The 27,642-nt window shown below is 44.0% G+C and overlaps 1 protein-coding gene across 1 annotated transcript; it reads left to right on the forward strand.

Annotated features, from left to right (window-relative positions):
- Positions 1-21,699: 21,699 nt before the first annotated feature.
- XBP1 (X-box binding protein 1) lies at positions 21,700-26,571 on the forward strand. The gene is given in 6 exon segments (XM_019426550.2): positions 21,700-21,993; positions 22,950-23,046; positions 23,825-23,959; positions 24,970-25,005; positions 25,008-25,115; positions 25,430-26,571. Coding segments are annotated over 6 exon segments (1,176 nt in total). The 5' UTR covers positions 21,700-21,751; the 3' UTR covers positions 25,988-26,571.
- Positions 26,572-27,642: the final 1,071 nt, after the last annotated feature.

Consider the following 27,642-nt stretch of genomic DNA (forward strand, 5'->3'; position numbering starts at 1 on the left):
ATGACCTGAGCTGAAGTCGGATGTCCAGCCAACTGAGCCACCCAGGTGCCCCTACATACACATGATTTATCTTGAGGAATTGGCTTATACGATTGTGGGCTGACATGTTTGAAATTTTTAGGGCAGATTGGCAGGCTGGAGACTTGGTGCAGGAGCCAGCCAACACAGCAATCCATAGGTGAAATTTCTTCTTCTTCAGAGAAACCTTAGCTTTGCTCTTAAGGCCTTTCACTGATTGGATGAGACCCACTCAGGACAGTCTCCTTTACCTAAAGTCAACCGATTGAGATGTCGACCATGTCTACAAAATATTTCCACAGCAACGTCTAGATTACTCTCAATAGAATAACTGGGTCTTACAGTTTAGCCAGATCGACTCATAAGATTAACCATCACAAGAGGAGAAGATAGCTCAGAGAAGTTATGTAAATTGGGGGCACCTTGGTGGCTCAGTTGGTTGAGCGTCCACTTCAGCTCGGGTCATGATCTCGCAGTTCGTGGGTTCAAGCCCCGCGTCAGGCTCTGTGCTGACAGCTCAGAGCCTGGAGCCTGCTTCAGATTCTGTGTCTCCCTCTCTCTGCCCCTTCCCCGCTCATGCTCTGTCTCTATCTCTAAAAAATGAATAAACGTTAAAAAAACAAAAATTAAAAAAAAAAGAAGTGATGTAAATTGTCCAAGATTATCCAGCTGATTAGTGTCAAAGTTGGGACTGAAAAAGTGCTATGTGTGACCACAAAGGCCATGCCCTCCCAGGAGTCTTACTGCATCTGGGCCTCCGGAGAATTTCCTGAAGCATCAGGGCAGATTCCTAATCCCCTCATGACCCTGTTACTTCTCTGTCATAGGTATTTGTGTGTGTCTCCTCCTAGACTGGGGGTTGTTTGGGAAAAGGTCCATGTGTAAATATCTTTTTATAACCGCCAGAACTAGTAAAAAGCCCCACATCTGCCAAGCATTCTGTGAATATCCGCAGAATTAGAGAACCACTAATAGTTCCCAACATGCCGTGTTTCCTATGTGCCAGCGCTGAACTGAGACTTAACTATGAGACGTCAGCTGTAACTTCTAACTTCTCCTCCTCCTTCTAGTTTGTTCACTTTTGCTTTAATTGCATTTCTAACTCCCCACCAAAACAGAGTCTAAGGAAAGGACCCTTGTGGCCATGACAGTATATTCTAGAATTGTGCTGGGCATTCTTACATAACGTCTTGGCAACCCTATAGGGTGGGTTCTACTAGTATTCTTAGATGTATGATAGGAAGATAGGGTCCCTGAAAAGTTAAGGACTTGTCTAGAGTCACAGAGTTTGTAAGAGGTGAAGCTGATGCTTGAACCCGGGCAACTGGATTCTTCTACTCTCTACATGCCCAACCACTGTGCTGCACTGCTCCCGCCAAACTCCTGCAGCCACATTGGACCCGAGACCTCATCAGGCTGAGTTCCTCTACCTCGAGAGGAGGGACGGAGAGGCACGCGTGTTAATAATGGCAGCACCGGGGGCGCCTGGGTGGCGCAGTCGGTTAAGCGTCCGACTTCAGCCAGGTCACGATCTCGCGGTCCGTGAGTTCGAGCCCCGCGTCAGGCTCTGGGCTGATGGCTCGGAGCCTGGAGCCTGTTTCCGATTCTGTGTCTCCCTCTCTCTCTGCCCCTCCCCCGTTCATGCTCTGTCTCTCTCTGTCCCAAAAATAAAAAAACAAAAAACAAAAAAAACGTTGAAAAAAAAAAAAAATTAAAAAAAATAAATAAATAAAAAAAAATAATGGCAGCACCGGGACCAGAGCTCTGAGCTTCTGGCTTCTAGCCCAAGGGTACATTCTCTTGGTTGTCTCTCAAAGCAAGGCCGCGCTTTGGGACCTTGCAGGCCCTGCCTGGGCCTCCAGGTGCTATTTACTCAGCTAGGTGTGGGCTCTGCCTGGTTCCCAGTCTGTTTGCACAGTAAATGTCACCTAGGCCCCACCATCTACTCCCCAACCAAGGAAGGACAATGGCAAAAGAGACAGAAAGGTACATCCTTTTGCTGGTTTCAGACACCTTGGCTTCAGTTTTCAGTTTCTATCGAATAAAATGCAAATCACTGAAAGGGGAGGGGGTGGTCGCCTCAGAAGTCTCAGGGCCTATAAGCAATGAGCCTGGCCTGTGTGTAACCTCCAGGATTCCAGGCAATAGCTGAAGGCACAGGGATCTAGGCTCCAGTCCCCATTCTACCACTGACGAGTGGCATGACCTTGGGCTTGACCTCTCAACCTTCCTCCTCTGAGAAATGGAGGCAGTTCGTACCCCACAAGAATAAAAGTCAGAACGGATGCCAGGGCCTTGCACGGCATCTGGTACACACCCCGTGCTCGTCTGCTATTGTTTGCACTACTGACTTATTTCACACACCCTCGTGCCTGTTTCCTTGACAATAAAAAGGAGCTTTAGACTCAGGAGGACAAAAACAAGGCTTGATGTTCTTCGCTGCCCTGACTTCCTCCTACCAGGCTTCTTCCTGGAAAAAGGTTCCAAGAACTTTTCAAAGTAGAAAGTGAACAAACAAGGGAGATTTTAATCAGTAAAAACAGGTTCTGTCTTTCTCTGGGGAGGCGGCTGCCTGCAGCTCTAAGCAAATCCACTCAATCCCGAACGTTACCTCCCCGATCGATTTCCAACAGGAGGTTCCTGTTCTGGAACCAGGATATGCAAACAAGGGCACTTTCCAGAAGGGAGGTTTCAGGGCCTCTGGATTTCATCAGCTGCCCACTCTCCCAGGAGAGCCAGCGGGACCTGTCAAGCCAGTGGCTGAGCCCAGAAGGCAAGCAGAACGTTTCAAAGTCTATGGGGCCTCTGTCTTTTGAGTTTTTAACTGAAGTTCGATACATTTAAGAATTGCCAGGGAGGTTGGGGGCGCCTGGGTGGCTCAGTCTGTTGAGCCGTCCGACTCTTGATCTCAGCTCGGGTCACGATCTCACAGTTGTGAATTCAAGCCCATGTTGGATTCCATACCATGGAGACTACTTAAAATAAGTAAATAGGGGTGCCTGGGTGGCTCAGTCACTTGAACGACGGGCTCTTGATTTTGGCTCAGGTCATGGTCTCACAACTCCTGAGTTCAAGCCCCACATCAGGCTTGAGCTGACAGTGTGAGGCCTGCTTAGGATTCTCTCTCTCCCTCTCTCTGTTCCTCCCCACCATGTTCTCTCTCTCTCTCTCAAAATAAACAAATAAACTTAAAAAATATTTTTTAATAATAAAACTAATTAAATAATTAATTAAACCCAAGAAACGCCAAGGAAGAAATAGTGTTGATTTCTGATTGCCAAGCCACCACGTGGGATGTAGAGGAAAAAACAAAACAAAACAAAACAGGATGAAATAGAAAAGGTCAGAGCTACCTCACTGTGCAAAGTGAGGAGGCAGGATAGGTCCAGGGAGCACGGTCTTAGGAGCCCTGAGTTCCCATGCCAACTCCTGACCCCAAGAGATAGCCTCTCCCTGGGACTCCAAGGGAGAGGAACAGAAGGATGTGAGCTCAGACACCCGAAAGTCCCTTCTGGCTGCTTTAGAGAAAGAGAGCAGGAAACGGGAGAGGGAGTGACTGCAGAATTGAAAAGCCAAACAAGGGCAAAGTGGGGGTGGGGGTAAAGAAATCCTCCCCCACCTTTTCTCCCTTGTATCCTTGCTTCCAGTTTTTAGGAATAGTTGTTGGTTAAATGAGAAATATTAAGGACACCTTCAAGAGTGCTGAGGATGAGGAGAGAGGAGGAGCAAGGCGTGTCTCAGGAGGGTTAAAATAAGTACAAAGAAATTCAGAAGGATCTTCTTACCCACTTAGTTTTGAGAATATTCACAGATGTTAAAGGCTGAATATATTTTTTGTGTGTTAGTTTCAGGTCTTTTTTAGCACCAGATGAACTATCAGCGCTTCTCTATCTCAGGGGCCAGATGGCGTCTAAGCTTCTCTAGAAAAGAGAAGGGTCAAGGGTAAAAGAAAAGTTAAATCTTGTGCAAACTCCTACTCATCCTTCAAAGCCCATGAGAATATCTCCTTTATGAAGCCTTTCCTTATGGCCCTCTGCCTCAGTACCACCATAGGGCTGGGTGCAGTTATACTGCACTGGAAATTATTTATTTGTCTCTTTGCTCTTCTAGGCTCTTCTCCCTTGAGAGCAAGGGAGAGGTAGGACAGAGCCCAGGATGAATGAATGAGCTGAAATCAAGGTTTTCTGGCAGTGAATCCGATCACGATGCTGGAAATAACAGTGTACTGTGTGTGGACACCCAGTTCCTGGAAACCAAGTAAAAATCATCAAAAGCAAATGGTTGTACATTGGGTCAGGGTGGAGATGTTCAGGAGAACCTCAAGTCGATACAAAGGCAAATTGTTCTCTCTCTTCTTGCTGGTAACTGGGGGTGTGGGACACTTGGATGATCAAGATGAGAGAGTCCCTTTAGAAAACTTTGTTGTGAATCCCCCCACCCCAAAGTTTCAAGTAAAACTTAGACAATCCACTTCCTGAAAGCCCGAGATTTCTTTCTTTTTCTAATTTTTAAAAAATATTTATTTATTTATTTTTGAGAGAGAGAGAGAGAGAGAGAAAGAGAGAGAATACAAGAGGGGGAGGGGCAGAGAGAGAGGGAGACACAGAATCCAAAGCAGGCTCCAGGCTCTGAGCTGTCAGCACAGAACCCGACACAGGGCCTGAACTCAAAAACCATGAGATCATGACCTGAGCTGAAGTCAGACGCTTAACTGACTGAGCCACCCAGGCAACCCTAGCCTGAGAATTCTGAGTTTTCAAGACCCGGGTGAAACACGTCAATTGAGAAATGTTTATTCCCATCCGGAGCTGTAGCCAGGAAAGCTATCTCTGTCCTCCTTTATCTGTCCCAGAAGGTAGGAAAAAGTCAGACTCACAGACCCTTTGAGCTTTAAAGTCATCTGGTCACCTGGGAGGTGACTCTAAAAGACACCCTGCCCCCTAGTTTGCATCTGTGGGATGTCAGAGAATCTGAGTTCATTCCTTCAGCTGCTGCACCTGTCTCTGTACAGAGCTGCCCCCCTGGGTGGGCTCAGAGACCAAATCGGTGCGCCCTCCCGTCCCCTACACAGCATTGCCATGTGCCCAGGAGGCCATTTGTGGGTAGGGAGAGCTCAGGAGCAGGTGTTTGTTCCTGTTGCAACCACCTTCCTTTACATATCAAGGCAGAGCCTCCTGAAGTGAAGACAGAGTGGCTCAGGCTGGGTGAGCTGCACTTGCTCTGAAGCCTGGAACTAAACAAAAACAAGCTCCTTCCTGTGTTCCGGGCACTCTGTTGGGTTGCTTTCATGCACGCACGTTCCTGCCTCTTCAAACAACAACAAAGGAATCTTTTGAAGAGGTTCGCAGTGTACTCCAGGTCCTCCTGGAGTTAGAGCCAAGCTCTAACCTCCATTGTATCCATCACTCAGGTGCTAACCTCCATCGTACCCATAGCTCAGGTGCAGCGATGGGTCCTCTACCCCTCAGCTCCCCAAGAGGCTGCAGGTTGCCACAGGTACAGACAACGATAAGTGTTTTTGGAAAAACAGTGTAGGTCTTTTTTGCTTTTTAAGTTTATTTATTTATTTTGAGAGAGAGACAGAGACAGCATGAGTGGGGGAGGGGCAGAGAGAGAGGGAGACAGAGAATCCCAAGCAGGCTCTATGGTGCCAGCGCAGAGCCCAACCTGGGGCTTGAACTCACGAAACTGGAAGATCATGACCTGAGCTGAAACCAAGAGTCAGCCCGACGTTTTATGGACTGAGCCACCCAGGTGCCCGGAAAACATGGTAGGTCTTAAGGGCTATAATAAATTCTATAATTCCGAGAATATATGCTGGAAAATACAAGTCATTTGCAAACAGAAAATGATTGTGTCTTGTAAAACACAATGGGGTCCCACTTGAAAATCCCAACTTCTTCTTCCCCAGACCACACAGCTTTGCTTGCCTGTTCTGTGCAGAGCAGGCCCCACAAGCCACCAACCCTCAGCTATGGTGTAAGCCAAACTCAGCCCCCGGAATCTCACCATAGGTCACAGGTCCGTGTGCTCAGCAAATGTTTGCAGCCCTCTGCTGGGAATGTTATCCCAGGTCACACTAACAGGGTAGATCATTGGCAGCCTGTGGCCAGACCAGGGATCAATTGTTCTCAGGGTGGGGGAGGGAATAACTGGGGAACGCTCACCTGGTGTCCATTGCTATGACACTTTTCCTGCTTTGTAGACTCTGTCCCTGCTTACGACGGGTGACCAAATTTTATAGTTACTCATATGTTTTTAAAGACTAGACCCTCAATTGTTCTGCTTAGCCTTCTGGGACCTGTCAAACCTCTGGGCTACCAAATACCAAAAGATGGAAGAAAGGATGAGATTAATGGTAAGCTAGAGAAAATGTGAGAATGCCAGGAGGCATTAGGGTAGACGGCCCTTGATAACTATGACGCTTCACACCCATATTCATGCTTTCCCTGTGTCACCCACTGTGTTAAGTGCATTATCTTGTTCAATATTTGATTCTCAGGGGCACCTGGGCGGCTCAGTCGGTTAATCATCCGACTTCAGCTCAGGTCATGATCTCACAGTTTGTGAATTTGAGCCCCACATCGGGCTGTCTGCTATTGGCAGAGTCCACTTTGGATCCTCTGTCCCCCTCTCTCTCTCTCTCTCTCTGTCTCTCCCCAACTCGTGCTCACGCATGTGTGCTCTCTCTCTCAAAAGTAAACATTAAAAAAAATTACTTGAGTCTCATTTTACTGAGAAGGAAACTGAGGCTCAGAGAGGTTAAGTAACTTGTCCAAGGTTACCTAACTAGTATGTGTTAGAGCTGAAAACCTACACTGTGTCCATCCATGTCACAAGCCAAGGCCCACACTCCCCCCTTTCCATCCCCAGGCTGCAATGACCATTCTTACAGGGCTTAGAAATGGAAGATGGATGGCCTCTGTCTCGATGTTCTCTGAAGCAAACGTAATTCTTTTTCTTCCTCCTCTCTTAAAGCTTTTCTCTTCTCACATCCCCTTTATTCACCAAACCAGAGTTTGGTCTATATTTTACCCAACTGGCTCTTGGAACCACATAAATCTTGGCTGTTTTCATGAGAAAAAAAAAAAAGTTTATGACAGAATGAAATGGTATGGCTTGCTGTCTTTTCAATGGTACATGAATATCAAATGTACAAAGTCAGCTATAAATAAAAAAGAGGAATGGGACACCTGGGTGGCTCAGTCTGTTGAGCATCCGACTCTTGATTTCAGTTCAGGTCATGATCTCAGGGCCATGGGATCAAGCCCTGATTTAGGCTCCACACTGAATGTGGAGCCTGCTTAAAATTCTCTCTTTCTCCCTCTGCCCCTCTCCCCTACTCGTGCTCTCTCTCTAATTAATTAATTTTTAAAGATGATTTATGTATTTATGTATTTATATATTTATTTTTAGTGAATTCTGTCCCCAATGTGTGTCTCAGAATCACAACAGGAGATCAAGAGTTGTAAGCTCTACCAACTGAGCCAGCCAGGTGCCCCGGGATTATGTTGTTGTTGTTGAGAACCCCTAGGCCATTCTCCCTTTGGCTCATGTAAAAGCTCACAGCATCACCTGCAGACAAAGCCACCTGACCAAAGGGGGGTGGGGTGGGGGGAGATTCAGTCTATTATTTTGGAGTCAAAGCCTCGGGTTATGTATGTGTCTCAGAAGGTTGAACCTGAGTCAAGTCAGTTCCTCAAATAAATATCCTTTACTGAAGTTAGTCATGAAATATTTTGGAAAAACAGATATACCACACAGAAGCTAAGGAATCAAAAACAAGGCAGGATCCCGAAATGGAAAACAGATATTAAGGGAAAAACTGGTGAAGTCCAAATAAAGTCTCGAGTTTAGTTAATAGCAATGTGTGAGTGTTGGTTGCTTAACTTTGACCAATGTACCACTGGTAATGGCAGGTGATAACATTAGGGGGAACTGGTCCTGGGTGGGGAAGGGTGTATGGGAATACAGTAAAACCTTGGTTTGCGAACATAACTCGTTCTGGAAACATGCTTGTAAGCCAAAGCACTCGTATATCAAAGCAAATTTCCCCATAAGGAATGATGGAAACTCAGATGATTCGTTTCACAACCCAAAAATATTCATATAAACATGATTACAGGGACTCCTTGGTGGCTCAGTCGGTTAAGTGCCTGACTTCGGTTCAGGTCATGATCCCGAGGTTCATGAATTCGAGCCCCAGACAGGCTCTGTGCTGACAGTTCAGAGCCTGGAGCCTGCTTCAGATTCTGTGTCTCCCTCTCTCTCTCTCTCTCTCTCTGCCCCTCCCCTGCTCAAGCTTTGTCTCTCTGTCTGTCTCTCTCTCTCAAAAATAAATGAACATTAAAAAAATTATTTAAGAGGCGCCTGGGTGGCTCAGTCGCTTAAGCGTCCGACTTTGGCTCAGGTCATGATCTCGCGGTCCGTGAGTTTGAGCCCCGCGTCGGGCTCTGGGCTGATGGCTCAGAGCCCGGAGCCTGCTTCCTATTCTGTGTCTCCCTCTCTCTCTGCCCCTCCCCCATTCATGCTCTGTCTCTCTCTGTCTCAAAAATAAAACGCAAAAAAAAAAAAATTAAAAAAAATTATTTAAAAATTATTACAATACTGTAATATAATACAAAATAATAAAGAAAATACAAAAAAAAATAAAGAAAAATATATTAACCTGCACTTACCTTTGAAAACCTTCGTGGCTGGTGTGAGGGAGACAAGAGAGAGGAGGGTTATTATTGTGCAGGAAAACTTTCACTATCACTAACTGACGCTGACTACAGCACAGTATTAATAAACTCTTGTCATCTACTGCATTTAATGTACCCGGCAATAAGGCAGCAGAGGAAAGGGTCTGTACCTGCAGGCAGCCTGACCTAGAATGAAGCAAAGCATTCCTAAGCTTGCTCTTGTAGGAAAAGCAAAGGACTGTCCCTAGGTGCTTCGAAGGGACAAAAAACACACTAGTGCCAGTTGTGGGCCCCTTCCGACGTTCCGAAAAATCACTGATTTTTGCCAAACACCATGGCCTGAGACCGAGCATCTGAGCATGGAAGATGATCACCCACAATCCCCCAGAGAGAGAGAGAGAGAGAAAGAGAGAGAGAGAGAGAGAGAAGAACCATTGGCTCAGCTGTGATCATGTGATGTTCGTTATCAAGTACTACTCATATTGTAAGTCATCGCTCATTTATCAAGTTAAAAACTTATTAGAAATGTTTGCTCATTTGGTGGAGCACTCGCAGAACAAGTTACAATCCAAGGTTTTACTGTATTTTTTTTATCGTACACTGTACTGGCTTTGCAGCTTTTCTGTAAATCTAAAATGAAGCCAAAACAAAAAGTTGAATGTTTGAAACCAGGGGTGCCTGGGTGGCTCAGTCAGTTAAGTGTCTGACTTTGGCTCAGGTCATGATCTCACGGTTTGTGAGTTCAAGCCCCATGTCGGGCTCTGTGCTGACGGTTCAGAGCCTGGAGCCTGCTTCGGATTCTGTGTCTCCATCTCTCTCTGCCCCACCCCCGCTCACACTCGGTCTCTCTCTCAAAAATAAATAAACATTAAAAAAACTTAAAAATGTTTTTTTGAAACCAGTGAATTGATATTTATTCTCCCAGTACTAATGCAGGGAGCCTGCAGCACTTAAACTCCTTTCAAGTAAGATAAGACTTGCTTCTCTTGCCGCCTTTGAACCTTGGTGTCAATAGAGGTGTGGACAATGGAGTGTTTGCACTTTCTTTAAAGAGACAACACCCGATGCAGAGCCATTTACTGCTCTGGGTCAATGCCAGGTGAAAGAAGAGAGGCAAGTGATATCTTTCCACTTCTCAAACGAATCTTTTCCTTTTGTTGTTGTGTCCTTTAGCCCCTGTTTAGCTTACTGGGCAAATGAACTGCAGCGTTTTGCAGAAACCACAGGAGTATTGAATTTCTTAGAACCTTAATACACACAAATAAAAGTCAGGAAGTGTTGCAACCACTCTCCAGAAAGGGGCGGGCAGCCGCAGGATTGAAGGGAACATTCATCAACGTGACCAGGAGGATTTCCTGTCCACAGGCTCAGAGTCTCAACATGACTTAAATGGTTCACAAATGTCCTGCTTTAAAAACACACTAGTAAAATTAAAAGCACTTGGTTCACTAGTCCTACAAACCAAAAGACTTCATTCCTAGCAGGTAAGGAAGCCCTGTGCATTCAAGATTGGTTTCTTAGTTGTGACAGATGTACCACGGTCTTGTAAAATGACAACATTAGGGGAAACTGGAACTGGAGAGGGTGTACATAGCTCTTTCTGCAAGGCTAAGATGCAACTTTGATTTCATTAGGGAAACAAAAATATTATATAGGACTCTGCTCTTCAAGCTTCCCTGTATCATTAAGAGTTTTTCAGAGGCACCTGGGTGGCTCAGCTGGTTGAGTATCTGATTTTGGCTCAGGTCATGATCTCACAGTTCATGAGATCGAGCCCCACATCGATCTCTCGCTGATGTTTGCACAGAGTCCACTTCAGATCCTCTGTCCCCCTCTCTCTCTGCTCCTCCCTTGCTCATGCTGTCTCTCTCAAAAATGAATAAACATTCAAAAAAAAGTTTTCGGGGGCGCCTGGGTGGCTCAGTCAGTTAAGTGTCTGACTCTTGACTTCCATGCAGGTCATGATCTCACAGTTCATGAGATGGAGCCCCACATCGGGCTCTGCACTGGCACTGTGGAGCCTGCTTGGGATTCTCTCTCTCCATCTCTGCCCCTCCCTGCTTGTGCTTGTGCACTCTCTCTCTCAAAAATAAATAAATAAATAAATAAATAAATAAATAAATAAGTTTTTCATTTTTCCTTGTGAGAATATAAAGTTGTCTTAGAATATTTGCTTCCCTTTTCCAGTGTAGTTGGTGTTTCAAACAAGAGCAATTAGCACATTTTTGCTAGAATCTGCCTCTTGACTACAGTATGGGAGTCTATAAAACATGATGCCAAGCGAAGCAAGGGGACACATGAGTCTTTAACAATGAGTATCAAAATCATGGCATCAGAAAGCCAGAATTCCTGAATTTTATTCCCATTCTTCTCCTGAACCATTTTTTAAATGTGTATTTATTTATCTTTGAGAGAGAGAGAGAGGGAGAGAGCGTGTGAGCAGAGGAGAGGCAGAGAGAGACAGAGAATCTCAAGCAGGCTCTATGCTGACAGCGCAGAGCCCGACTCAGGGCTTGAACCCACGGAGCATGAGATCATGACCTGAGCCGAAATCAGGAGTCAGACACTTAACACCTGAGCCACCCAGGCGCCCCTGAACCATCTTTAAATCTATTGAGTCAACAAACAGGGGAATATTAAGATGAGTCAGATGCAATCCTCACCTTCAAGGAGCTTATGGCCCAATAGGGAGATCCAGGCAGGTAAATTTGAACCGTCAAGTGTCACAGGTGTTTTGCTGGGCATCTGTGGAGGACCACATGGGAACGAAGCAGGTGCAGAGTGGAGTGATTTTTGACACAAGTTTAAAGCAGTGGTTCTCGATGGGTGGGGGGCAGATCTTGGCTCTCAGTGGGCATTGGTAATGTTTGGAGACAATTTTGGTTGTCATAACTGGGTGGGGGGTGCCGCTGGCATCCAGCGGGTAGAGGTCTGAGATGCTGCTAAAATCCTATCATGCACAGGATAGTCCTCCCACCCCACCCCACAACAAAGAACTGTGTGGCCCCAAATGTCAATAATGTCGAGGTTGAGAAACTATGGTTTAAACAGGGAGAGAAACATGCGTTTGCCAAGCAAACTCAGGGGGAAAGGACATTCCAGGAAAAATGGTAGGACTGGTGTGTGGGACGGACAAATAAACTGGAAAAGTAATCTACAGCCTTAGGCTGATTATTTTGTCCTTTTGAACCCCAATTTTCCCAGCCACAAAACAGTGATGGTAAATGACTCATCTCTTTTCCTGGTATCAGAAGAAAGTGCCACTGATAAAAATTATGTCCCTGGGACCCATCTACTTCCAGTTGTCCTATTCAAGAATACTTGTTCCCCAGCAGGGCTAGTAACCCATTCACAAGAAAAATAAGGACAGTGTTTGGGAAATCTCACTTAGGGCAATGTGGTGGGAAAAGTGCCCGTATGAAGTGAGGACTGCGTTGTATGGTGTGTATCAACAACCTAGCCACCACTATTTCTCGCATGACTTGGGATTGGTAAGAGCTAGGTTCGGCTTGAGGGTCACTCCATGATGCCATCAGGAACCCAGACTCCTTCTGTCTTTCTTCTCTGTCATCCTTAGCAAGTGGCCTCCTTCCTCATATTGCAAGATGGCTGCTGACTTCTTAGTCGTTTGCCCTTTTATCGGCATTCCAGGCAAGAAGAAAGGGTTAGGAGGAAAAGGGCAACAGGCAAAATATGAAAGGAATCCCAGTTGAGTCTACATTTAACAACTTTTCTGGAATCCTCTCTGCCTAGAACTTCCACTTTCCATTAGCATAAATTGTATTATTACATGGCAATCCATAGTTTCAAGGGAATCTGGAAACTGAATGCTTTCAGCTGGACACTTTGAACAATTGTTTTTTTCTTAATAAGGAAGATTGCCTTAGTGTCTTAAAATGAGCACATTCCAGGCTTTTTGTAATGAGTCCAGTATAAACCAATCTTCTGTTGAATTCTGCGTTTAAGAAAATGGTATTATGTAGCAATCTTCCAGGGTAATATAAAAGATTTTCTATCTTTTAAAATATATTGCCAAAAAAAAAAAACCATATTGCAGACAACCTAATAGTTGAATAATCATTCAAAAAACATTTTTAAAATTTTATTTACTTGTTTATTTGAGAGAGAGAGAGCACATGAGCTAGTGAGAGGGGCAGAGGGAGTGAGAGAGAGAATCTCAAGTAGGCTCTACAATCAGTGTGGGTTTGATCCCACAAACCTGAGCTGAAATGAAGAGTTGAATGCTCAACTGACTGAGCCACCCAGGTGGCCCCCCCAAAATATTTATTGAATGCCTAGTACTCAAGACTATATTAAACATAGATGAGCAAAGGAGGTTAGCACATGGCTTCTACTTCTACTGAGCATATTGAAATCCAGTTGGAAAAAACATACAACATGATGAAAAGTTGAGTATTAATGAAAAGTTAAATAACTATCTACATTAATGACATAAGAAAATAAACAGTACATCGAGGGGTGCCTGAGTGGCTCAGTGGGTTAAGCATCTGACTTCCGCTCAGGTCATGATCTCAAGGTTTGGGAGTTTGAGCCCTGCATTGGGCTCTCCACTCTCAGTGTAGAGTCCGCTTTGGATCCTCTGTCTCCCTCTCTCTCTGCCCCTCCCCCACTCATTCCTTCCCTCCCTCCCTCCCTCCGTCTCTCTCTCTCTCTCTCTCTCTCTCTCTCAAAAATAAATAAACATTAGAAAAAAAGAAAAAGAAAACAGTACATCACTAGTGGGAATGTAAAATGGTAAAACCAGTGTGGAAAACTGGCAGTTTCTAAAAAAGTTAAACATACACCTACCACACCATCTCACAATTGCACTCCTAGGTATTTAGTCAAAAGAAATGAAAATACAAGGATTTCTTTCACACAAAGATTTGTACCCAGGGGCGCCTAGGTGGCTCAGTCAGTTAAGCGTCTGACTTCGGCTCAGGTCATGATCTCCAGGTTCGAGGGTTCCAGCCCTGCCTTGGGCTCTGTGCTGACAGCTCAGAGCCTGGATCCTGCTTCGGATTCTGTGTCTTCCTCTCTCTCTGTCCCTCCCTTGCTTATGCTCAGTCTCTCTCTCTCTCTCTCAAATAAATAAACACTAAAAAATTAAAAAAAAAAAAAGATTTGTACACAAATGCTCACCACAGCTTTATTCACAGAAGTCAAAACGTGAAAACAATTCCATTAAAAAAATTTTTTTTTAATGTTTATTCATTCTTTGAGAGAGAGAGAGCGAGCAAGCATGCCCAGGGGGAGGGGCACAGAGCCACACACAGAATCCAAAGCAGGCTCTGGGCTCTGAGCTGTCAACACAGAGCCCGACCTGAGGCTTGAACTCATGAACCATGAGATCAGGAACCACAAGTTAAACCAATGGAGCCACTCAGGCACCCCAGCAATTCCATTTCTAAACCTATAGCACAATGGTCAGTCTCATTCTTCAAGAGTAAAATGGGATCAGTCATGAGGAGGAAAGATTCAGCATAGGGAATATAGTCAATGATATTATAATAGTGATGTGTGTGACAGATGTCAGCTCTGCTTGTGGTGAGCACAGAATAACGAATGTATTGAGTTGTCAACCATTATGTTATACACCTATAACTAATGTAACATTGGGTGCCAACTACACTTTAATAATAATAAAAAGAGTAAAATGGGATCAAATTTTGGAAATGTTTCTCATTTGAATAAAAACATGTTTTTGGTTAGCGGCACCTGGGTAACTCAGTCGGTTAAGCATCTGACTCTTGATTTCAGCTGAGGTCATGGTCTCATAGTTTGTGAGATCCGACCTCATGTCGGGCTCTGAGCTGATAGTGCTGAGCTTGCTTGGGATTCTCTCTCTCCCTCTCTCTCTCTGTCCTTTCCCCACTTGTGCACGCACACTCTCTTTCTCAAAATAAATACATAAACTTAAAAAAACACAACTTGTTCTTGGTTGGGGGTGTTACATTAATTAAACAAGGGGCTATTAGACTGGGGTGGCTCTAATGCTTTAGTAGCTTATGTAAGCATGTAGGCAAACTAAAACCTAGGGCCGTAATGTCTTGATGTTAAGAAATCAAAACCTAACATTAAAAAAAAAAATTAACAAAAAGGGGGCACGCCTGGGTGGCTCAGTCAGTTAAGTGCCCGACTTCTGCTCGGGTCATGATCTTGTGGTTCAGTAGTTCAAGCTCCAGGTCAGGCTCTGTGCTGACAGCTCAGAGCCTGGAGCCTGCTTCAGATTCTGTGTCTCCCTCTCTCTCTGCCCCTCCCCTGCTTGCATTCTGTCTCTGTCCTCTCTCAAAAAAAAAAATAAATAAATAAACATTAAAAAAAATTAAAAACAAATCAAAACCTAAAGACAACAAATCACTAATAGCCTACTAAGCCTTCCCAAATAATGCAACGATTTTATTTATTTATTAAATGTTTATTTATTTTTGAGAAAAAGAGCATGAATGGAGGAGGGGCGGAGAGAGAGGAAGACCACAGAATCCAAAGCAAGCTCCAGGCTGTGCACTGTCAGCAGAGCCCGACATGGGGCTTGAATTCATGGGCTGTGAGATCACGACCTGAGCTGAAGTCGGATGCTTAACCGACTGAGCCACCCAGGCGCCCCATAATGCAACCATTTTAAACTCCGGCCAACCGAACAATTCTTGCTTTGCTTCTACCTCTTCTCCACCAAAGTCTTTCCCCAGCTCCTGTGGGTGGTATCCTCCTAACCACTTCCAGCTGGGCACTGCCCCATTCGATTTTTGCTCAAACTCTTAAAAATGTTTAATATGCCTCAGTTTATCTTTTAACGGGGAGAAAGTTCTCTGTTCGGTCAAGCTTGCTAATTGCGCTATTCCAACTTGTCTGTCTGCTCCATCCGTTGTTTCTGAGAGAGGTGTATTCGTCTCCCCTTGTGACTGCGGATCTGTCACTGTCACCATTTATTTTCAGTCTCTGTTTTGTTCATTTCAAAATGATGTTACTCTATAAAGATTTATGACTGATAACTTGTGCCTTTAATCATCATGAAATACCGTTTTTTGTCCTTTTTTAATGCCTTTGCCTTAAACTCTACTTTGTCTGATTGTTAATATTGCTACGTAGGCTTTCGTACTGTGAACATTTGTCCAATAAGCCATTTTCCATTCTTACCCTATTTGGTTTTATGTGTATCAATTGTAGACAGCATATGGTTAGATCTTGGATTTTTCACTCAAGAGAGGCTTTCTCTTTTACAAAGATAATATAATCCATTCCCATTTAATTTTTATTATTTATATACTTGGCCTTATTCCTTCCATATTATTTCCTGTTTTGTACTTACTATGTTTCTCATGTTTTCCTCTTTCCTTGTAATTTCTGGAATGATGCTTTCTTGTTCTTTGCCTCAGTTGCTCACCTGTCTTTGTCTTTCCTAATGTTTTGGTTCTGCAACAAGGGTCTTAAAACTTTTTTGTTCACCTGGTCCCTAAAATAATTTAGTAAAACTACATACCCCCCCCCCCCGTATATTTTAAATTTAACACCTAAAGTTCCTCAATCATAAGCTTAAATGTCATTTCTAACATAACTGGGAGTATTGACATTTTAAAATAAAACTTTTTCAAATCATTCTTTTAAATGTGTTCAATGAAATGTGAATACGCATTTTAAAATATGAGCCAAGGATTTGACCAAGAGTGGCTGGCTGTGGTGGAGGGTTGGTACGTTCCAGGTCTGAGGATTCAACTAACCATTGCTAATAGGGTGGTTACAAATATTCGCATACATGAGGATTTAGCAAATAAGTAACCATATTGAGATTAATGGGAGCCTGTGTCAATTAACTGAGTTAAAATTATGAAAAGAGGAAAGGCTAGAATAAACTCTTTGGTGCTGGACTGGATTGGAGTCATTGGTGTGCATTCATGAGCTTTTAATACAGATAGATGGATATAAAAATAAGTATAAATGTACATAAGTCTCTTTCTATATCTCTCTATATATGTGGATACGCATATGCATGCACAATAAATATATCTCCTAATTCTATCCACTGAGAGGACCTAGAAGCGATGATCCCCTAGAGCAGGGAGCACACCTAGTGCCCATATCTGTGTCACTAAACATCATTTTCCACTAAAAGGAGTCAGAGCTCATTGGAGAAATGGCCAATTCTAAGGTGGGGCCTGTGAAAGAATGAGTATGGAATATCTTATTTTACCAGAAAATAAAGACATGCTCAAACAGGGATTAGGACATGTCAGAGAGGACACATGTCAAAAAGAGACCCTGATACATGCTACAACACACATAGCCTTGAAGACATTATATTAAGTGAAATGAATCAGATACAAAGGGACAAATGTTGTATAATTCCACTTACACAAGGCACCTAGAAGAGGCAAATTAACAGAGACAGAAAATAGAATAGAGGGGCTAGTCTAAGAATAACTAGGGGCTGGAGGGCTGGAGAATTATTGTTTCATGGACACAGAGTTTCTGTTTGGGATGATGCAAGAGTTCTGGAGATGGATGGTGGTGGTGGTTTTACAACAATGTGAAAGTACTTAAGGCCACTGAATTGCATGCCTAAAAATGGTTACAACGGTAGATTTTATGTTATGTATATTTTACCACAACTTTAAAAGGCGGGTTCTCATTGGCTGAGCCTGAGGCAGTTTGAGAATAAAATAATGTAGTAATAGAGTCTTTTTAACCCACTGAGTAAAATAAGACTTTATGAGTGGATAATGATATAAGTAAATAAATAAGAAGAGAAAGTTCTACCTCATGGTAGAATTCCAGGTAAAAATGGAGAAGGAATGATGGAATTAGGAAATCGCTATTTGGTAATCCTTATAGTAACAATTTAGGCAAGAAGCATCAATGGATACTAAAACTGTGGGTGAAAGTCTAATAAAAAACAGGATAGGTCGATATCTTAAAATATCTTTCGATAAAATACTTATTAATAAGTGTAATACTTAATAATTAACTTCAGAGTGGAGAAACTTAACAGACATCTTAACCAATTTATAGTTATAGGTATAATCACTGGTTATGGGACAAGTCAACATCATGTACCTCCTGATATGATGCACTAAGAAGAACACAGCAACACTGTGATATTGCTGCCCTAAATGCATAAATCATGAACAAACCCAACCTGTGGCTTATCTGTACATTTCAAAAATGTCAAGGTCAGAAAAGACAAGAAAAGACCAAGGAACTGTTCCCAATGAAAGGACACTAAAGAGACATGGTCATCACGATATGCCATATTTGATCTTTGACTGGATATGGGACTTTAGAAGACATTATTGGAACAATCAGAGAAATCTGAATGGAGTGCGAGGACTAGATGGTGATGTTGCATCTATACATATGTTAATTTCCTGATTTTGATGGTTGTGCTGCAGTTATGAAGAGAATATGCCTTGGTTTTTAGGAAATATGTGCGAAGTAGTTAGGAGTAATGGGGCATCTTATCTGCAACTTATTCATAAATTGTTCAGGAAAAAAACGAATACACCCTTACATACATACATACATACAGAGAAGGGAGAGAGGGATTGATCAGGCAAACACAGTAAAAAGTCAATTGGGGAGTCTGAGTAAGGCATCTGAGTGAGAAGTATGTCAGAGCTCTTTGTTCCCTCTGTCTCTCTCTCTCTCTGCTCCTCTCCCACTTGTGCTCTCTTTCTCAAAATAAATAAATAAATATTTAAAAGAAGAAGAAAACAAAAAATCAGAACCAGTGCAGCTGGAAAGAGATTTGATACTCACTGATGACTGTCATTTCCTTTCTCAACACCATCACTAATAGTTAAACTGACCTATTTGTTTGGACCCTCAGAGACTTTTCTTTTTCTTTTCTTTTTTTTTTTTTTTTTTTTTTTTTAAGATTTTATTTTTAAGTAATCTCTGCACCCAACGTGGGGCTTGAATTATCAACCCCAACTCCGGAGATCAAGAGTCACATGTCCTACCAATGAGCCAGCCAGGTACCCCATAGACCCCCTGAGATTTTTCTACCTCAGGGAAAAGCACCGTAGGAAGATTAAACATGAGTGAGAAGAGGGTCTACCCTTCTGCAGGATGCAAGAATGGTAACTCAAAAAACAAGGTGAGGGGTGCCTGGTTGGCTCAGTAGTTACAGCATGTGACTCTTGATCTGGAGGTCACAAGTTTGACCCCCACATTGGGTGTAGAGCTTACTTAAAAAACAAAACAAAACAAGGGCGCCTGGATGGCTCAGTCGGTTGGGCGTCCAACTTTGGCTCAAGTCATGATCTCGAGGTTCACGAGTTGGAGCCCTGCATTGGGCTCTGTGCTGACAGCTCAGAGCCTGGGGCCTGTTTCAGATTCTGTGTCTCCCTCTCTCTCTGCCCCTCTCCCACTTGCACTCTGTCTCTCTCAAAAATAAACATTTAAAGACAAAACAAACCAAAAAAACAAGGTAGGAAAAAGAATCTGCTTCAGAGGTACCATTCTCAAGGATTTGGACCTTGGAAAAGAGATTTTATCCATGTACCCACATGTTGCTTGGAAAATCTTTGTATATCCTTAGGGGTACATGCACCCCAATTCTAAAATCAATATTAACACATCTACTTATTCTAATAGCATCTAGGATTAATCATTATGCATTGCTTTTCCCTGAATGAGGCAGGCAAGAACCTTAGCACACTTTCATTTCCCTTTCTTCTCTTTATCTGTGTCATCTCCCACATTGATATCATATAGACCAGTGCTATCCAACAGAAACAGTTGCAAGCCACTTGCATAATTTAAAATGTTCCAGGGGCGCCTGGGTGGCTCAGTCGGTTGAGTGTCCGACTTCAACCCAGGTCACGATCTCATGGTTCATGAGTTCGAGCCCCCTGTCGGACTCTGTGCTGACAGCTCAGAGCCTGGAGCCTGGTTTGGATTCTGTATCTCCCTCTCTTTCTGCTCCTCCCCTGCTCACACATTCTCTCTCTCCCAAAAATAAATAAAGATTAAAAAAATTTTTTTTTGATGTTCCAGTAGCCAATTTAAAAAAAGAAACAGGTGAAACCAATTTCTAAAAAGCAGTTTAACTCAAAATATCAAACATACTATCACTTCAACATATAATCAATATAAAAATTGATCAACCAGATATTTTACATTCTTTTTTTTTCATACTAAGTTTTCAAACTGAGGATGTATTTCACATTTGCAGCAAATTTTAATTCAGATTAGCAACATTTCAAGTGCTTAATAGCCACATGTGGTTAGTGGCTACCACATTAGAGCAGTTTTTGAGTTTTAGTTTCAAATTGCAACTGGGTTTTGTTTTGTTTTGTTTTGTTTTACACTGACATCTATTTAGACTTAATGACCTATGGCTTCTCATTACTGTTTCCTGCATTTCACAAAGACTAAGAACTTTGTGTTTTATATATCTCTTATCACAAGTGCCTAGTAAATGTTTTAAAATATTAATGGCACCTGATGCAAGAAACATCAGATTACTCTTACAAAGAGGATATGAAACTGTTCAAAGGTTTGGACTTCAGTGTTTGAGACTTCATGGATAGTAACCTGCATTGGGTCAAATTACTGTTTTTGAGCATGATTTTAAATGTTTATCAAAAAGATAAAAGCCTTGAAAAAGCCTTGAAAACAAAACTGGAGGAGCCAATTTCAACATTCCATTTCTACCCCATTAACCAAGACCAAAACGCACTCCATCCACCTCTTCTTCTCTGCCCTTCTCCACATGGTTACTCACGTACACCCTGCTGGACTAACAGGGGCTTCTCTGATCACCTCCCAACCCTCTTTTCCAGTTCTCTGAAGCAGTGTATGCTCAGGTCGCCCTGAGGTGCACAAGCTCAGTGTACTGTGGGAGACTCATGGCCCAGTTCTGGGAATAACAGAAATTGTGCCTCTTGAGAACGGATCTGTATATCAAAAGACTGATTTGATTTAGTTCCCTCTTCCTATCCTGTTTCCTCCCCACCAAAATATAATTGAAGAGCTAATCCGACTTAATGACACTGAAAAATTACCTAGACCCATTCTCTTTTCACTTTTTGAGTAGTGCCAGCCACCAGCTAGTTTCACTAATGTTTGCATCCCTGGAACCCATTACGGTGCTAAGCACAGGGGAAGCGGTAAGTACTTGCTAAAGTTAAGTATCACTTTGTAATTCCAGGGAAATTAACATTTTGTAATTTGCTTCAAAAGAAGTGAACAGGCCTGTGGGGAGTGATTCCACGGATTTCTCGAGTCTAATAAATTTATGTGCCTAAATTGCTCCTGAGCTGTCAGGGCAGGAGCCTCGATCCTCTCCGCGTGCCAGGGGGGATGAAGGTTGACCCCGGGACCCTCGTTTTAACACCTGAAATGAAAAAAGTATGCTCATAATAGAAAATTTAGAATTGCAAATTAAAATTGCATGTATTCCTTCCACTCGGAGATCACAAGCCTCAGTTTATGAAACCTCACCTAAGAGCCAAGCCTAGCTATAAAACGCGCTATCTCTTTCCCTAAACACTCTTTATTTCGCGGAATTCCTTGCAGGCTTTTCTCTAATCCAAGGCCCCGCTGGCGCGCTCTCCCGACTTTTCGCTCCACTTGGAGCCCGACGTGGCGCACGACATAAAATATGTTCGGGCAGAGGTGACAGCCTGCTGGTGACAAGCGGTCTTGGTATAAAATCATCAGTCTGGAAATCTCTTCGTTTGGAATTAAACACAGTTGTTCTAGGTGGAATTGCGTCAGCCTAGGGGGTAAAAACCCGTCCGACGAGGAAATTCCGCGGGGCTCCGGGCCCTTGCAGAAGAGACCTGGAATCTCCAGGCCCTCCAGGCCGCATCCCGGGGTCCTCCCGGTCCGCCCCCGCCCCCTCCTGCTTGGGCCTCGCAGCCGCCACGCTGGACGCTCAGGCCCCGCCTCCTAGGGGCCGGCCGGACCAATGGGTGCCGAGAGCGGCCACGCGTCACGCGGCGCTGGCCAATCGCGGAGGGCCACGACCGTAGAAAGTCTGGGTGCGGCAGGGCCGCCCCGAGGACGGCGGCGGCGGCGCGCACTGGCGTACACACTCTCGGGCCATGGTGGTGGTGGCATCCGCGCAGAGCCCGGCCGCCGGGGCCCCCAAAGTGCTGCTTCTGTCCGGCAAGCCCGCCGCCGCCGCTGCCGCCGCCGCCGCCGGAGCCCCGGCCGGCCGGGCTCTGCCACTTATGGTGCCGGACCAACGAGGGGCCAGCCCGGAGGCGGCGAGCGGAGGGCCACCCCAGGCGCGCAAGCGACAGCGCCTCACGCACCTGAGCCCCGAGGAGAAGGCGCTGCGGAGGTGGGCGAGGGTCGGAGCGCGGACGCTGAGGGCGAGGGGCCGGGGACTGGCCGCCTGCCGCGCTTGGGCGCCCTTGGCCTGACCGGTGCGGTGCCAGCGTGGCGTGGGGCGGGGCGGGGCAGGAAGTCGGGAGTGCGGGGCCGCCTAGGCCTTTTTTTTTTTTTTTTTTTTTTTAATCCCCCACTAGCCCAATTTTGTCTCTAATGTCAGAGATACATAGAGCTGGGTGTTCGGGCACATGGGTTCCGAGTCCTCATGCTCTGTGACCGCAGACCTGTCATTCAGTGTTTCTGAATTTGGGCAGTAGCAGGGAGTCGAGGAGCCTTTTCCTGGTTTACCTACTATTTTGGGAAGGCGCGGAGCCGAAATGACAATTGTTGGAAGGTCTGTGAGGCTCACTAGTCAAACTTAGTCTCCGCGTTCTTAAGATGGTATCTATTTCATGAGGTCTTTGGAAAGATCGGCCGAGAAATGCCACGTATTCACCTCTCCTCAAATGTTAGTTCTTCTGTGATCAGTGTGCCTTTTGTGACATAAGTGCCTCCTTGAGCAGACACGGGCCCAGGCGTCCCGGGACTGCCCAGAATATCGGCAAGGGCGAGAGGCATCTGCCTCTCCCTTATTTGAGTTCTACGAGGGAGTGAAAAAAGGGGAGGAGGAAATCTCTTATGATGCAAGATGAGTAGTATTGTGTCCAGCGTCCTTGCTGTGGCCGGGATGCGACGGGGGTGTGGATGACGCAATATGGGGGAGAATGAAGCAGTTTTTCAAGCTAGATCCATGAAAAATGCTGTATTTTTTGTTTCGTTTCATTGAGGGGAGGAGCCTGGAGTGTATTTTACCTTAGTCTACCGTATACTGTAAGCGAAAATGAAAGCAGCAGCTGGCCAAGTTTTCAAATAAAGATATAAATAAGGTTTGGGAATGACTCTGTGGTATGTCTCTTCTGTTCTCAGGAAACTGAAAAACAGAGTGGCAGCTCAGACTGCCAGAGACCGAAAGAAAGCTCGAATGAGTGAGCTGGAGCAGCAAGTGGTAGATTTGGAGGAAGAGGTAAAAATACTTAAGGTGGAACTCTTACCTTTTATTGCTCGTACATCCTTCCTTGGTGAATATTCTGATGTTTGCTGCCTATCCCAAGTTGTTTCCGTCTCTTTAGAATACAATTGGACAGTTAATTGGAAGTTAAACTAGTCTAAATTAGGGGAGCTAGGTAATTAAGTGGTTAAGTGGTGAAGCTTGAGGAGAGCAGACGTGATCACCCGCTTCGACCTGCTGGCATCCATCCATGTGAGATCTGTCTCAAAGTTGACCAGTTACAACATTACAACAACATTACGTTTATCAAGTTAGTACTAAGAAATTCCTAAAAGCAGATAGGAAATTGTTGCTTAAACCTGAGACCCTTCCTGGCTTGGCCAAAAGTCTGCTAACGTTTCCCTTCCCCTTCCATGGTCCACTGATTACCTAATCTTAAATTGTTGCCAGCAAACATATTTTGATTTTATGGTTCGCTGTTGTCACTTCTATTACTTGCTAGTTCAAGATAGGGTTTTTTTTTGCCATTATATTTAAAGTCACAAGTCACCCTTTACTGGGTCTATATTAGTAGTTAGAGGCATTGTGGTATTTGTGACCCCCACAAAATGGCACTTCTTAGATTATTTTTCATAACTATGACCTTTCCTTAGAGTACCTACTGTGAACAACTGTCTGTTTTCCAAAAGGTGAAGGAGAAGGAAAGGAAACGAGCTGTAGTGAAACTTCACCAGGTGGACCCTTAAGTGAAAGAACTGGATGTTTTAAAAGCTTCTTACAAACTTTTTCACAGAACCAGAAACTCTTGCTAGAAAATCAGCTTTTACGAGAGAAGACGCATGGCCTTGTAGTGGAGAACCAAGAGTTAAGACAGCGGTTGGGGATGGATGCCCTGGTTACTGAAGAGGAGGCAGAGACCCAGACCAAGGTGAGTTGTCTCCTATATCTGATGTCCTGTGTGAGAACTGGTTCTAAGTGACATGACCCCTTAATGACACTTAAACTCATTTTTCAACTGGGTAGTGAATAGTACTAGAGCCTAATAATTAAAATAAGTTACACAGCTCTCTAAAAGCAAGTACTAACAAATACTGATAGCCAACAGAATGTACCATGTCAGCATTAAGGAGAACTAGAGAAACAGAGCCAGTCAAATCTGACTGAACGCTACTAAAACTAGAGTGGTTTTTTGATGAATATGAATAAGTAGGGAAAGGATTCATTTTGATGGTGACACCCCTCTGATAGAAGGTGATGCATGGGTTTTAATGTATGGACCTGGCCCATTTATTGAGATCACTTAAGTGGTCTAAGATTGACAGTAGGGCCGTTCTAGTCTGTAAGAAATTGCTGTCCAGAAAGATTTGGGGCCTAAATGCACTGCAGTACTTTATTAAGGACATTATTATGGATGGGGGCCCTGGGTGGCTCAGTCGGTCAGAGTGAGTCAGAATCTTCAGCTCAGGTCAGAATCTCACAGTCTGTGGGTTCAAGCCCTGTGTGAGGCTCTGTGCTGACAGCTCAGAGCCTGGAGCCTGCTTGGGATTCTGTATCTCCCTCTGTCTGCCCCTCCCCCTGCTTGTGCTCTGTCTCGCTCTCAAAATAAAGACATAAAAAAAATAAAAAAAAAAAAAACATTATTATGGAGAACATCTCTGAAGATATTATTTAAGAATTTCAGTCCTTTGTGAATCTTTTCTTGGGGAGTGAAAATGTTTCATTGCATAGAAAATGACAATGAAGTTAGTCTTAACCTTTCCTCCTCTTCTTGTGGAGGACTCCATAAAATGGAAAGGTAACAAAGGTAAGGGAAAGGTTTCAGCTCTAAAGAATAGTTTTCTAGCTTTCTTGAAAGTAGAGAACCACAGTTGCCTGGTGAGTGTTTCCTTGAGGACTCAGCAGTTTGAGCTGTTCATCCACGGTGGTCTTTCCTCCTAGGGGAATGGAGCGAGGCCGGTGGCCGGGTCTGCTGAGTCCGCAGCACTCAGACTACGTGCACCTCTGCAGCAGGTGCAGGCCCAGTTGTCACCCCTCCAGAACATCTCCCCATGGATTCTGACGGTGTTGACTCTTCAGACTCTGAGGTAGGGGTTATTGGGATTTAGTGAAGAGGTCTATAACTTGTTAATTCCATCTGTTTGATGGCTGATATCCCTAACCAGGCAGAGGAGGGCAGGAGAAGTTGGTTTTGGTTGGGTTAGAAGTGAATATTGACGGTCTTCCCTATCTGCAGATGGTTTAGAGCACAGAGTGAAGCGTAGGTAAATGGGTCTGTGGGTCTCGGAGGTCGTCCTATTGCATGATAATTAACTTACATTGTGGGACCTAGTAGTGTTCTAAGGTAGATTCTTGGGTGCATTCTAATGATTGGATTCCATTGAATTTTTGCCTCTTGCAGTCTGATATCCTGTTGGGCATTCTGTTCAACTTGGATCCAGTCATGTTCTTCAGATGTCCTTCCCCAGAGTCTACCAGCCTGGAGGAACAACCAGAGGTCTACCCAGAAGGACCCAGTTCCTTACCGGCCTCCTCTTCTCCGTCACTGGGGACGTCATCAGCCAAGCTGGAAGCCATTAATGAACTGATTCGTTTTGACCACGTGTATACCAAGCCCCTCGTCTTAGAGATACCCTCTGAGACAGAGAGCCAAGCAAATGTGGTAGTGAAAATTGAGGAAGCACCTTTCAGCCCCTCAGAGAAAGATCACCCTGAATTCACTGTCTCAGTGAAGGAAGAACTTGTAGAAGATGACTTCATTCCAGAACTGGGCACCTCAGATCTACTTTCACCCAGCCACTGCCCGAAGCCATCTTCCTGTCTACTGGATGCTTATAGTGACTGTGGATATGAGGGCTCCCCTTCCCCCTTCAGCGACATGTCCTCTCTGCTTGGTGTAGACCATTCTTGGGAGGACACTTTTGCCAATGAACTCTTTCCCCAGCTGATTAGTGTCTAAGGAATGATCCAATGCTGTTGCCCTTTTCCTTGACTATTACACTGCCTGGAAGATAGCAGAGAAGCCTATGCTTCATTCAAAAAGCCGAAGTAGAGGGTGTACAGTCCTAGGGAATTCCTCTAAAGTATTTGTTCAAACTTTATAGGTCACCCCAAGTATTGTCTTTTGTCATCCAGCAGTCCAAGGTACTCAGATTTATTACTATAATCTAGAATCACAGCTTTTGAGGTTGTACCTTTATCTTAAGGGCAGAAGTTTGCCCTAAAATTCTCCTGTAAGGGTCACTGGACAAGTGTCTTAGACATGGAATTTATGAATGGCCCTTTATAATTTTTCTCCCTTCTTGGCATCCCAGGCTTGTCTCCGATTTTAGGTCCTTTAGTTTGCTTCTGCAAGCAGAACACCTACCTGAGGGGACTCCTTTCCCTCATGTACAGTTCAAGTAAAGATCAAGAATCTTTTGTAAAACTATGGAAATTTACTATGTAAATGCTTGATGAAATCTTTCCCTGCTAGTGTAACTTTTGGAAGGTGCTTTCTCCATTTATTTAAAACTACCTGTGCAATTAAAAAGTGCAATGCAATGTCTTTGTTCTTTGATTTCTTCTTGGGCTTTTTAAGTCTTACTGTTGTGTTTCACTGATTGCCACGATAGTAATTTATCCAACTTCAGGGAGCATAGCATGCCACTTTTTAAAGCGATGGAAAGTTTTACCCCCTTAATTACTGCCTGCTTTGATTCTTGGCTGCCATAAGTGATAGGAACCTATTCTTTGAGTAGTTACTGTATTTCTGAGCTTCTTTAGCTTTACTGGCCAATATTACAGACGTTAAGTGACCAAGCTAGAACACTTAACCATTATTTTGCTATATACCATCTTAAGAGAAAAACATGCCATTACATATCAAGATTCTCTTGGCATTTTTACAGGGATAAACGTTTTCTAGACTCAAGTTTAAGTCTGCCACTGGTTTGCCAGGTAATCCTGGACATGTAATATCACTTTCTCACCTGTAAAGGGGCATAATAGTCACTATCTAAAGGTTGCTAGAGGTGATACATTATAAGCTCTTGGTATATGTACACTTAGGCACCATCCCAAGCGCTCAAAAGTTAGCTGTTTTCCCCTAATCCACTTAGGGATTTTAATCTTACAGTATTTTATATACCCTGGAATTTGTTTCACAGAATGAACCTGTTCAAGGAAAAATCCGACACATCAACATTACCCCAAAGCTATAGAGATGATAACCTCATCCTTCATGTGCGTTTTTCCTTGGGAATCCTCTTAAAAGGTACTGAAGGGCTTCCCTCAGAAATCATTTCACCTATGCCAGCATCCTCTGCCAATATTAAGCCTACCACTGGAGAGGTCAAAGTAAAGGAGTGTAGACAAAAGGATTCAAAGAATCCCAAGCAGCAAGACAAAGCAGGCTATACTTTCAGCCAAGTATAAGGGAATATGTTTGGTGTGATTGGAGGCAAGTCCACACGACAGCCTAAAATCCCTGGTCACTAAGGCCAGAGCTCAATCCTATTATTAGCAATGCAAGCTTGCTTAGGCTCAGTTTCTGTATTATAAATGTACAACAGCCTCCAGCTGTCCCCATGATTAAAAATCTGATCACCTGATTTTCTATAACTGAAAACCTAA

This window comes from Panthera pardus, unplaced genomic scaffold (assembly GCF_024362965.1).
Source record: "Panthera pardus isolate Hobbes unplaced genomic scaffold, ASM2436296v1 HiC_scaffold_15, whole genome shotgun sequence".
Classification (NCBI taxonomy): Eukaryota; Metazoa; Chordata; class Mammalia; order Carnivora; family Felidae; genus Panthera; species Panthera pardus.